At 35.3% G+C, this 13,199-nt stretch overlaps 2 protein-coding genes across 4 annotated transcripts; one reads left to right on the plus strand and one right to left on the minus strand.

Annotated features, from left to right (window-relative positions):
- LOC132172328 (uncharacterized) lies at positions 1-7,867 on the plus strand. Of its 3 annotated transcripts, none has more exons than XM_059583809.1 (8): positions 1-254; positions 1,287-2,081; positions 3,707-3,895; positions 4,189-4,280; positions 5,475-5,534; positions 5,619-5,688; positions 7,012-7,215; positions 7,327-7,867. In XM_059583809.1, exons 2-8 carry the CDS (start codon positions 1,434-1,436, stop codon positions 7,711-7,713), a joined length of 1,650 nt encoding a protein of 549 aa, XP_059439792.1. In that variant the 5' UTR covers positions 1-254; positions 1,287-1,433; the 3' UTR covers positions 7,714-7,867. The 3 variants fall into 3 exon arrangements, with proteins under 3 accessions (XP_059439792.1, XP_059439790.1, XP_059439791.1); XM_059583807.1 differs by having other exon boundaries at positions 1-217; XM_059583808.1 differs by having other exon boundaries at positions 1-125.
- Positions 7,868-8,821: 954 nt separating this feature from the next.
- On the minus strand, positions 8,822-12,191 carry LOC132172516 (coatomer subunit zeta-1-like). The gene is made up of 6 exons (XM_059584029.1): positions 12,098-12,191; positions 10,805-10,964; positions 10,328-10,475; positions 10,148-10,225; positions 9,252-9,336; positions 8,822-9,106 (listed from the first exon to the last, which is right to left on the minus strand). Exons 1-6 carry the CDS (start codon positions 12,098-12,100, stop codon positions 9,047-9,049), a joined length of 534 nt encoding a protein of 177 aa, XP_059440012.1. The 5' UTR covers positions 12,101-12,191; the 3' UTR covers positions 8,822-9,046.
- Between the last annotated feature and the right edge of the window lie 1,008 nt (positions 12,192-13,199).

The following is a 13,199-nucleotide window of genomic DNA, read 5'->3' on the forward strand; positions in this document are numbered from 1 at the left end:
AGCAACCTCTACGCGACTGGATTTGCGCACATTAACTGCTCTCTCTCTTTCTGCCCTGCAGTGGCGCATGTTAGCATTCAGCACACTTGTGCTACAACCTCGGCGCATGTTAGTCACCTTTCCAGGTCGGACTCCTTCCCAGCTTGATACCCACGCTCTCTCTCTCTCTCTCTCTCTCTGGAAATTCACTCGCTTTCTCCAGCATCTTCATTTCCTTGTAATTTCGTTGTTCGTCACTTCTCATTGCAGTAATGGTTAGATTCCAAAGCTGATTACGCCTTTATCTTTTTTGTTACTCCATGTTGATTATTGAGCTTTTAATCATTGGCTTGCAGCTTTAATTGTTTGGATTTCAATTGCTGTTTTGCCAATGCATGCTTGCTTAGGCTCTTACATTTCTTGAACTTTCATTTTAGATTGGGATTTCTTATTATGGGACTTCTGCAGTTTTGCTGTGGTATGATTCTGCAGAAACTGTAGATAGGTAGTCTGTATGGAAATAGCTAGATGTTTGGTTTGTTTTGATACTGGTTTGTAGTATCAATGTGTTTCATCTGAGTTGCTGAAGATCTTGTATCATGAGTTGGTTCTTAATAGAAATCTCATCCATAATATATATATATATTAAAAAAAAAAATACAAGAATGACTAGAAATCGTAGAGGGAAACAGAGAATTGAAGCAAACTGGTCTATAATTCCTGCATCCCCAGAGTTACAACATCATCCCAATCTAAAGGTGGATCAAGCAGATTACATCTTCCTTCTCATCCCCTCCTTCCAAATTCTCGCACTATAACCACACTTAAAAAAGAGATGTTCCCTACTTTCTATATCATTTCTGCAAAACACACATTGCACTTCACCCTTGTATCCCCATTTCAACAATCTGGCACTAGTTGTAAGACAATTTTTTATGGTTACACAACAAACAACTGTTGCTTCATCTGTGTTAGTTTATAGGTTTGTCAATCTGTATTGAAACCCCAGAGCAGAAGAAAGTGATTTTTTCCGGATTGGCTTTGAGGCCCGACAGATATGCAAACTCCTTTAGCACTTGTTTAATCACATTTACAGACTTCAAGCTTGCTTATGAAAAGATCAACAAATCGTCTGCAAACTTCTTGTAAATTGTTAATGTGAATTAGATGGTGGCTGTGACAATAAGCAGTTCTTAAAGAGATATGGAGTTGTGGCTTTTGTTACAATGGTGAAATGTGTTTTATTGTTTTGAATTTTGTTTCCCCCATGAGCTTTGCAGTATTGACTTGGGATGGTCCTCTTGCAGTTTACCAAATTCAACTATCTCAGCATGTCAATATGGGCTTCTTGAAAAGCTGGCGTCAGTGGAGTTGTTTCAGGAAATAGACACCTGTGAGGTTCTTCTTGTGTGAGTGACATTGGTGAAACCCCCTTTAGTCCCTGAGGCAATAACATGAAGAAGCCAGATAGCCATAAAAATTATTCTAATAAAGAAGACCTGCCGCGAAATGATCTTTGGACAGATGGACTTATTTGTGCTTTCGAATTCATTCGTGGCCGAAAAAAACCAATTAGTTCAGGATCTGGTTCAAAGATCCCAGCCACACAGCATATAGATGGTGAATATTCAATGATTCGCGTGCCTGAACATGGACAAGCTGAGGTTTCGTCCCCAAGGCTAGATAAGAATAAACTAAATGATCCCAGGAGCAGTGAGACTTCTTCTTTTGATAACTACAAATATAGCCAAATCCATCAATCAAGCCAATTGCATGGTGTAGATAGACTTGATTGTAGTCACTGGGTACCAATTGGCTGGGCTAGAATTTCAGAACTTGTGAAAACTGTACAAGTGGACACAGACTTGCTCTTGCAGCAGTTTGAGTCCGTGGATGATGAATCTGATCTGACTGTTGCAGATTTAGCAGCTCCATACTGGGAGCGCCCGGCAGGGCCCATATGGTGGTGCCATGTCCTTGCAAATAACCCCTCTGTGCAGGCATGGCTCAGCAAGGCCGAGTTCTTACATCCAGCTGTAAGTTTAGCTTTAAGAGATGAAAGTCGCCTGATTAGTGAGAAGATGAAACACCTTCTATATGAGGTAGATTTCTTTTTTAAGTATATCTGAAATTGCCAATTTTATTGGTTATTTAGTTTTGTGTATCACATGACTTGCCTTTAGAGTAGCATAGCATGTACCACATGATCATCTTGACCTGAAGTCATGATCAGTATCGGGCGTCTGACGCAAATAAAGAGTACTGAACTGTTAATAGCTACACAGTTGGTTATACTTCTCTGAGGGGAAGAGAATATGAATTTTGTGTTTTGGACTGAACCAGGGGTTTGGATAATTTTTTGTTATACTTTGCATTCTAAGATTCTTTATGTTTTCACTTCAAAAAAAGAGAAAGATTCTTTATGTTTTAGATAAAAGTTCTAATATGTGACTGCATGACTGAACCTTGGATAAAATTGTGTATGATTGGACATGTCTTGTCAATCAAACTTACAGAGTCCTACTTCTGTAAAGCAACAAAACTGACAGTTTTACGGATTTCATATAAGTGGTGGGTCTGGAACCCAAAACTCCACCCTCCACCCAATTTGTACATGGGAGGAGGAGGTGTTTGAAAAAGAGCTTATCCGCTTTGATAAGTCTGTACTTTTTACATCAGTTTTTCATCCCCCATCTCCTCTCTTAGTAGTTAAACTTCTTCCTATGCAGTATAATATTCCTTTTTAATTTGTCCACCGTGTATTTCCTAAAAGAAGTGAAAGATGATCTAAATTACAATTTTTATAATACAAACTATGAGTAAAAATGAAAATAAGATAAGTCAAGAAAGAATATATAGAAATTAAGAAATCATAAAATTATTACACTCTTAGAGTAACAGCTCTATAGGTTCTAGATCCACAATTTATATAGAGTTCACATTATCTTTTTAACAGAAACCACCTATTTCTAAAATGTAAATAGCCGTTGTTTCTTGAAACGATGACACTTCTACCCATGGTATTTGATAGATCTGAACATAAACTTCCAATAATCAAATGTGTAATTCTTCTTGTAATGACATGATGAGCTATTAATAACTATTAGAATATTAAAGCTAAGGTTAAATAACTATTCAAGTTTCTGAACCTAGGAAGTCAGGATTTTTAAAGTTCTCTTGAGTTAAATTCAGTGTTGTCTATAGTCACTAGAATCATCGATATGAAATGTGATATGGGTATAATGAGAAGGAAAGATGGAGGGAATACAAATTACAGTATTTAAGTTTGGAAGTTCTTGATACTGCCTGCCACCTCTTGCACAAGATCACATGTAAGGATAGTTGACCTGGCTTTCAAAAACTGCACTTTGTTTAAATTGCTTTAAAAAGACTTTACAGGAATACGTGTAAAGATTTTTTTTTTTTTTTGGGAGGGGGTAATATTCTCACCAGAGTCAGTCACTGATGGTCAATCTTGATGGTATTTCGTTTATATATTCACCCTTTAAGTTAATGGTTTTAACTATAGCTATGTACTGTACATTGAGCTAGTTATTAATTGTTTACTTTGTATTTCATAGTTAGAATGAGATGAATAACTGGAAGATAATAGTTTGCTGTCATTCTTCTTCTTGAAAAGTGTTCAAAAGTCAATAAATTTTGTCCTTCAAATTTTTTATGGACTGATTGTGTTGAATTCTTTATTACGCTTTATACTATTATTCAGGTCCCAGTTAGGGTTGCTGGAGGGCTGTTATTTGAGCTCTTGGGACAATCAGTTGGTGATCCTTTTGTTGATGAAGACGATATCCCCATTGTACTTCGGTCCTGGCAAGCACAAAACTTCCTAATAACTGCATTGCATGTAAAAGGACAAGTTTCCAGAACAAATGTGTTGGGCATCGCAGAAGTTCAGGTTGTTCATGCTTGAAAGAAAGATCTTTTCAATGGTCCAAAGGCTTATGAGACGAAAACAGGGACATATTTATGGTGGGGGTCACAAAGTTAATATTTTATCACTAACTAGTATACTACTTTGTCAAAAGCTCTCCAAGTGTTCTAAAAATTATCTACATAACAACTTCACAGATTTGTTCTTTTTGGGCCTTCCCATAAAAGTTTTGTAATCTGTCCCTGATTGAAAATACTGATAACTTTACTATTTACTTCATTACCATCTCATAGATTTGGTGCTCTGCTTTTGGATAGGAGCTTCTTTCTACTGGAGGTTATATTGCACCAAGAACAGTGCATGAAGTCATAGCACATCTAGTTGGCCGCCTTACTCGATGGGATGATAGGTAATGAATGCATGGATAAATACTGTTCTTTATATATATGAAAGCTTTAGAAGCGTGCATACTTCTGAATGACACATAAGCATTGATGTAGACTCGTGTATGTAGTTTTGAAATGCTTCAATATCTTGTGAGTTTTGTTAAATGTCTCCATTTTTTTTTTTTTTTTTTTTGGCCTTTTCTTTACAGTGTCACATGTATCGTACATGCCAACAGTGATCTGTGACAAAAGTAATTGACATTTTTTAACTATTGTTAACAAGTATTAATCTAGGGTTGCTATCTGCTGATAAAATATATTTAATCTTTTTTTATCATTGCCATACCAATACGTACTTCAATGCTCCTTGATATGAGGCCAATTGTTTATTATGATTTTACCATGGGTCTCACTGCCGATCTACTGGTTCTTGCTGATCAACTACTTTACAAGAGTTTTGTCTTTTCCTTGGCTTGGGACAGATATGGTTAAGATACAACTCAGAACACCATAACGGAGATTAATGGCTGCAGGTTTTCATCTGTCATCATTACTTACTTCTCAATGAGGCCATTATTCCTTTTTCTTATTACATGCCAAAGAGAACCCTACCGTGGTCTACAAATGAAAAAAAAAATTAGGGCAATGTCTCCGACTAAAGAAAATCGATGCCATCTGTCTCTTGACTATTGACCAGTCACATATTTAGTGACCACTTGGGTTAGTGCATCATGTATATCTTCTTTCCATTCTCATGTAGGATATCTTTGACTTGTCTTTCAAGGATGATGAAATAGCAGTTAACATGTTCAGAGTTGCAAAAGCACTAAATAAAATAATAGTAGAAGTAATCTTTTTATAAAATTTATGCAATGATGTTTTCCAAAATCATACAAATACAAAAAAATCTCTCTCTCTCTCTCTCTCTCTCTCTCTCTAACACACACACACAAATAAGTATTATTGGAGCGTGTGGGGTAGATGCATGTAACATTAATTATCTTAGTTCAAATTGTGCCATTATTTGGGTGGTTACTCTATAACAGACATTCTGAAAAATCTGTCGGTTTTTCTAATGTTTTTCTATTTCAAGCTGCTACTCTTATTTCTGTTTCATCATCCCATAATATCATAAGTATTTTGTGTTTTATTATATTGCTCTCAACATTTCAATTTTCAATTTTCTGGACAAATTTGACGCTTTATTTGTTTTATAGGCTATTTCGTAAAGACATATTTGGGGAGGCAGATGAGATTGAATTGAAGTTCATGAACAGGTTTTGTTACCTCATTATTTTTAAAATAATTCTCTCTGCAATTTTATATCTACGATTCTGACCAATAATTTCCCCTATGAATAGGAGAAACCATGAAGATATGCATCTCTTTAGTATAATTCTCAACCAAGAAATCAGAAGGCTATCAAGACAGGTATGTTACTTCTCCTTGCTAGAATGGAGGCACTTGCAGAGAATATTCCATGAGTATGCCAGCTGGGATATGGTATTTATGGAATGTTGATTGGTCATAACTGCTGAGAGATTAAGGCAATAATGTTAAATGAAGTTTTTAAGGTGATCTTTTCGCCTCTTATTTCCCAATATATTTCTTTGTGATGGCAGTCGATACTCACTAGCATTTTTTGCTTTTTTGGATGAATATGAAACTTTACTACTGAAGCAATACATTATAATGAGAAATAAAGTCTATCCTGTGACACCACAAAACAGTAATAAACATAGATTAAACCAGGAAAGAAAAATCTGAAATAAAAAACAAGTGTTACAGAAGCAATCTTCCCAACTAACTGCAAAGAAGAATTTGATTGTCCTAGCTAATTGGAAGAAGAATTCAATGAGCTTAGAAAAAATCATGGGACCAGAATTTAGAGGGATCTAGCTGAAATAGTCAATGGGTAGTGGCTGTTTTGTCCGCGCCGAAAGGCCCTTTACACATGACATTGTCCCTCTGCTCAGTGCTCTCTTTTTTCAAGACAAGAGTGAGTGAAGAGAGCCACAAAATAATGGTTTGAATAGTGCTCTCCCTTTAGCTGATTGAAGACAGTCAGCAACAGCCACTGTGGACAACCATCCACAACAGCCACTGTGGATGACAATTGAGCGGTGTGTAAGGACACGTTTGAGCTGGATGAGGAGGCCAAGCAGGGGAAGGGGGGAAATCAATATTTTATTCATTTAGTATGCTACAGAGCCAACAGTAATTAGCTAGAGGTTGCTAATTACTGTTATCACAAAATGCATTTTACATGCTCTGAAGAGCATATGTTGGAGGTGAAAAATGGCGTACATTAGCGATATTTAGCTAATGGTTTATAGAGCATCTTTTGGAGATGCTCTACTAGCTTAGTCGGATGTGGAGTTCTAATACTATCAGGGGTTGTTTTTTACACTCATGTTAAACTAAGTCTTACATATTTAACACCCCAAGAATATTTGCATTAGTTGTCATTTGCATTATTTTCACTCATGATTTCTTCTTGCCTATATACAATATGCCAATTATGTAAATTGGGAGAACAGCGTTTGTGCTGTCTCCATATTTCTCCAACCTTGTTTCCATTCCTCGCTCAGGTGGAACTACTGTTGATTGTTTTAACATATTAGTGTTAATAGCGTACTAAGGCTACCTAATGTTACCATTTATCTTTTGTTTGACAATCTTGTAAGGTCACGCTGCCACTGAAGTTCATAGGTACAAAGGCGACAATCTATAATTTTCCAGGTTCTCTTACAGGTGATCAGAGTGAAGTGGTCACTTCATGCAAGAGAGGAAATCGTTTTTGAGCTTCTCCAACATTTGAGAGGAAATGCAGCAAGAAGCTTATTAGAGGGCATAAGAAAAACTACAAGACAGATGATTGAGGAGCAAGAAGCTGTTCGTGGCCGCTTGTTTACCATTCAAGACGTGATGCAAAGTACAGTCCGTGCGTGGTTGCAGGTTTGCAAACAAAACCAAAATCTACTGTGAAACTTTTGAACTTGTAGGTAATAATAGTTAATGTGGCCAAACATGACATAAGTTTCTCATCTTTTGTAAATATTAATTCAGGATAAAAGCCTGCGAGTAACCCACAATCTCACTGTATTTGGGGGCTGCGGCCTTGTTCTTTCTATAATCACTGGGCTATTTGGGATCAATGTTGATGGAATCCCTGGAGCAGACAATACACCATATGCATTTGGTTTATTTGCGGCTGTCCTCTTTTGCTTAGGAGTTCTACTGATTGCTGTTGGACTACTTTATCTTGGGTTTAAAAAGCCTGTTACTGAGAAGCAGGTTGCAGTTAGGATGTTGGAGCTGCAACAGTTAGTCAATATGTTTCAGCATGAGGCAGAGACTCATGCCCAAGTTCGAAAAAAATTTTCTAGGAATAGCTTACCCCCGACTGCTGGCGACACGGTCGCGGACAACTCAGAATATGTCCTCATACAGTGACATTGTTGTATGCTTGTTGAGGACATATTCTACACCATTTGGTGGTGACTAGTATTCTGGCTGAAAAAGAAAATGTAGTGACTGGTCTTGGCTGATTGCAACTACTTGTAAATTTGCATGGAATCGGAATCGACATCTATTTTCAGTTGGGGATTGTGGCAGGAGTAAGGCAACTGTTTTTGTGACCAATTATAACCAAATTTGGATATTGTTTCTCACATAGGGATCATAAACAGAATTTGGTATATTAAACTAGAAATAGAGTAATGCTATATATTACACTCTTATTTTTTGTCATTTTTTTAAAGTACTCAAAAAAATGGGATATTTTTCACGATTTATTCATCCTATTCATCCTATTAGGCTAATGTAGCAGTGTTAATTAATCTTTGGATGTTTTTTTTTTTTTTGTTTTAATATTATTTTTAATAAAAGTTGATGAGCACTTCAAATCAGCCTAGTGAGATGAAAACATAATATATAATCTTTTTCATATGAAAAATGGCCAATCATAGCTTTCAACAAACACATGATCCGAACCGATAGCAGGAATACCTCTTCGTTACCCGATAAAGATGGTCATTTTCTTAAAAAAGGGGGGGAAAAAAATACTTGAGAAGATACAGGAATAATAAAAGGAGCATTTCAAGCTGCAAATTCTTTTTCTCTGAATCTTGGACAAGGATTTTCTCTATTTCAAAATAAAATGAATAGTATCCACTTTATATACACTACTAAATACACCTACTTTAAATCCTAACTGTGAAATAGATACCATCAATTTCATTATGTCATTAGAGATGGAAAGGAGCAATCTTTGATAGGTTCATATAGGAAAGAGGTTTACAATGGCTGATTGCGCAAGTTTCCCCTCACTTATCTTGATTTTACTGTCAAACTTCTTCATTGACCTTATCTAAGCTGCTGCATATTTAAACAAAAAAGCTTCCTTATTGACTTGTTGCAAAACGTTCTCTGTAAAGCAAAGCAGTCACGACAACTTAAGCCGCGAAAGGGCTTTAATGAATACACAGGTGGAGTGCATGTTAATGCCTGATCTCAAAAAATACATGTTAATTAACTCTATTGCAACTCCATATTCAAAAAGTTTAAAAGCAATTCTTCTATACCGCTAGCATTGATGCCCAAACCAATCAAGTTTACAAGAAAACGTTCGAATTCAGCAAGAACATTCTGACATGAATATCAACTGAATTAAGGATGCAAGATTTTAGGTAAATTTGATGCTTATAAACTAGCTCGCCAAGTATACTGGAAAACACAAAAAAGACATTCACTCCTTCCTCCTCTACTTTTGTCCCGCATATGCACATCATTTAAGAAGGGATCTTGTTAGATGCTCCCGTGCAGTGGCCAATGCTTGGCTTATTGTCTGTGGAAAAAACCAAAACAAGGATACAACTTAAATATGGTAGCAGTGGTTGTCCATTTGTTCGACTAAATGTTTCCTCATATTTTCTGTTTGGGGAAAGATGAAAGAAAATTGGGGGAGGGGGCAAAGAACGGGATTTTGATACCTGCTCAGACAAAGAAGCTCCAGCATCTATACTATTACTTGCAACCTTCCCCGCTATAACATTTGCATCTGTCTCGAGAACAATACTGTAGCAGATATAAATTAGTTAAATCTGGGTCGGAAAACATGCCCTTAAGAGTTGACGGCACATAGCCGTGAAGAGTGGAGGAACTAGCCAAGTGCTAACAATAACTTAATGCATAATTTAGGTACCAATGAGACGTCAAAGGCCACTAATAATCCTGAATTATTAGTGCTGGGAGGATTTTGGGGATTGAGTTGACGGTAAACTTCGACAAAATTCAAAAAACTTACAATCACTTGTGAATAGCTAATCAGAAAAATACCTCCATACATAATTTCTTTTAATGAATGTGCCAAGATCAAAAATTTGGAACTCACTTAAGAACAGTTACCTCATTAATTTTTTTTGATAAGTAACCTTATTAGTTAGAAGTACAAAACTTTGGGAGTTTAGGAATGTCCAAGATAATGATTCCAAGCTATAAAAGTGTCTTTAACAATAAGATTGTCGGTCAATCTACCAGATGGCACTCTGGCTTCTAAAGGTTCTACTAGAGCACCCACTAGCCATAGTCAATCGTACTAATTCCCAACCAAACAGATACTACCAACACAAAATCCTCAGGAAAACAATTTCAGAACAGCAATTTCCAACTAAGGCTTTAGAAATATTGATGGGCTTGTAATGTGCTATGCCTCAGAATAATAATACACTCAAGGATTTTTAGGATCTAATTTTTCAAGATTTTTAGTTTTGGCTACCCAGACAAATAAAAGACGCAGATATGGAAGTTACAATATCACTAAATAAAGCTAAAAAAAAGCTTGAAAATGAAAGGAAGAAGGAAGTACACCAAAATACATATTGCATACCCGCCGTCAACAATTTCATCGAGGCATAATAGAATGAGATCCAAGTTCTCCAGTGCCTCTCTCTTCTCCACATTACCTCTGCAATGCCAAAAAAAAAAGGTAGATAAAGGAGTTAATAAATGAATAATGACAACTTAAATTACAAAAAGAGCGTAAACAAGAACAGCAATTATGGGAAACCTAAGAAGAAGGCCAACAGCATCGAAAAATCCCTGAAGAACAGTGGCTAAAATGAGCTCGTTTTCATCTTCACCGCCAGTAACAAAAAAGTGAAGGTCTTGAACAAACTTGTAAACAACGATGTTGCTCTCAAACATTGCTACTTCCGCTGTAGATAGAGTAGGACGGTGTTAATATTGTACACTACAAGAATCAAAACAAAGCACTCAAGACACACATAAAAACATAGTTGCATTCGTCAACCATAAAGAGAAAGAACAGGATAGAAGGCCATATTCTAGAGATCAATACATAAACAGTTCTCAATCACAAACCAGGGCGCTTGGGAGATCAAATCAAACAAAATCCATATAGACTAGAAAGATTAGACATTTGACACCAATAAAAACATCCAGGAAGAAAGGCATTCATCGATTCATTTTATTTATTTGATATAACTAATTTAAGGACTTTATAACAATTAAGCAAACAGGTTACCTTCTGTCCGTGCATTTGTCTTTTGAGTCTTGGTAAATACAGCTTTCTCAAATGTTTCCTTTGCACTATTTGTAGGCCAGTCATCTGAGTAATACTTGACAGCCACACGTTTCCCTTCAGAATCCAAAAGGAGGATGTTTTTTATCGAAGGGCATGACTCCTACAAACAACATGTGATACAGGATTACAGGTTGCTAAAAACCTGAATCTTTAAAGTGTCATCATGACCACAGATAATAACCCTGCAGAAAAGTATCAACACTATAGTCCTCTACAAATGTCCTTTGGAGCTCCATGTTTAGCAGCGCAGCTCATTCAAATGTTTAATCTTTAAAAGACTGTTTTGCTGACTTTGAGACATTTGTGGGAGGTTATTGGTCAATCATTTCTTCTTGCAGGCCTACGTTGTCCAAAAGGAACAGTAGATGGTAACACGGTACCCCACATACCGAAACATGGGGACAGTGAGGGGCTTAAATACACCTCATATTTATGGGTAGGAAGTACACTGTGATATAGTAATCTCAGGTTTGATCAAATGTAGCCTCTTTTTGCCTGAAGCTTCAAACCCTATATGAGTTTCAAACATTACATATATTGCTATCCAGAGAGGACAAGTAAATGGAGGAAATATAATCACATTTTCAGATCATCAAAACGAAATTTATTTGAGCAAGCACAAGTGTTAAACATACCAACCGGATCTTACTACATATGAGACGCTACAACATGCTTATACCTAACGAGAGCATTAACTACCAAATTAAAACCATCAAAAATCAGAACAAGATTGTAAAATCAAACGAATTTATTCTCTATAATACTAATTCGAGAAGCACAGACTTCTTCAGGAGTATGAATACTTTCCATTAAAAATTTTAACTAATTTTCTATTTTTATCCAGTTTTAGGTTGGGATCAAGAATTACAAGAAACACATTTCCATTCAAATTGTGTGTATTTCTGTTTTCGGGGAAAAGCAAGATCTAGTTCTAAGAAACATGTATATGAGACAAACAGTTAAAAAAATATGGACGATCCAGCACCTTTTGTTTAGACATCTCAGATCTACGATCTCAGACACCACAGACAAACCCTAACCAGCAAAATTCTTGGCTGCAGTTCAAGTGATACAGATAGATCCGAGTCCAAATTAAACCTTAAAACTCTCCTAAAGCCTCTATGAAACGCACATATAAGTTGGATCAATTATGCGAGAAAGAAAATAAAGCTCCTAATAGAGAATGTGAAACAAATTCTTGCTTATAGAGAGAAAGAGAGCAGAGAGAAATACCATGTTGTTTGGCGAAATTTTCCGAGAAAGTTTTCGGACTCGCGCCCGAGAAGCGTCCGATCCTACAGGCTTCAAGGGCGAGTGGATATTTATATATTTATTTATTTATCGCACATCTTACATGATTTCCACTTGTTATACATTGTAACTTTGTTTTTATTATTATTATTATTATTCTTTTAAAATTTTCAATAAAAAAAAAATAGTATTTTTCATGTTATTTTTGTGTTTTTATATAAGAAAAAAATAAACAAAATTTTAAATTTTTTGAAAACTTGAGTCTAAAAGACAAAATTAAAAAGAAAAAAAAAATAAAAGGTAAGTAAATTCTGAAATATTCTCTCTTAAAAAAACCCAACATTCTTTAAGATGAAAAACATTGAAATCATCAACTCCAATCATTTAATTTAGACAATGAAATATGATTTAAAAAATATGTCATTGAGTTATTTTAAAGATATAAAGGGTCTTTAGATAATAAGGCCTTTGATAAAATTAATAATTAAAAATTAAAAAAATATATATATATATATAGCAAATAACATCTAGTTAAAGCACAGCAACTAAATATTTAATTTTGAGGTGACATATGGGTTCTTTTTCTAAGCAAATCGCTTTATGGGTTTGGCCAGCCTTAAATTTATATTGAATTTGTATTAATTTTGCATTATATGAAAGTATAATGCTAAAAATTTCATTTTTATCTTATAAGTATTTCACAATGCTAATGTAATAATATTAACCCGTCGTTAGATTAGACATTATTAAAAAAAAAAAAAAAAAAAAAAGGAATCAGCAATTAGTTAAGACTGTCACACTGGCATTTTGAAATGCTTGTAAAATAAAAATGCAATATCTAACATTTCTCTTTGATGAAAATTCAACGAGACAACGACTAGCCGAGGAAGCTAGAAGAAGGAAAAAAAAAAAATCTTTTTTGGCGTTTTAGCCAAAAAAAAAAAAACAAAAACAAAAACATTAACAATCAACTCAAAACACAAAATACTCACAATCTACTTTTATTTTTATGTCGTATTACAACCAAAAAAGCATAAAAATAAAATAAAATAATTTTTTTTTTTTAACCCTCTAAAAAGTTTTC

Source organism: Corylus avellana, chromosome ca2, assembly GCF_901000735.1.
Source record: "Corylus avellana chromosome ca2, CavTom2PMs-1.0".
Lineage (NCBI taxonomy): Eukaryota > Viridiplantae > Streptophyta > Magnoliopsida > Fagales > Betulaceae > Corylus > Corylus avellana.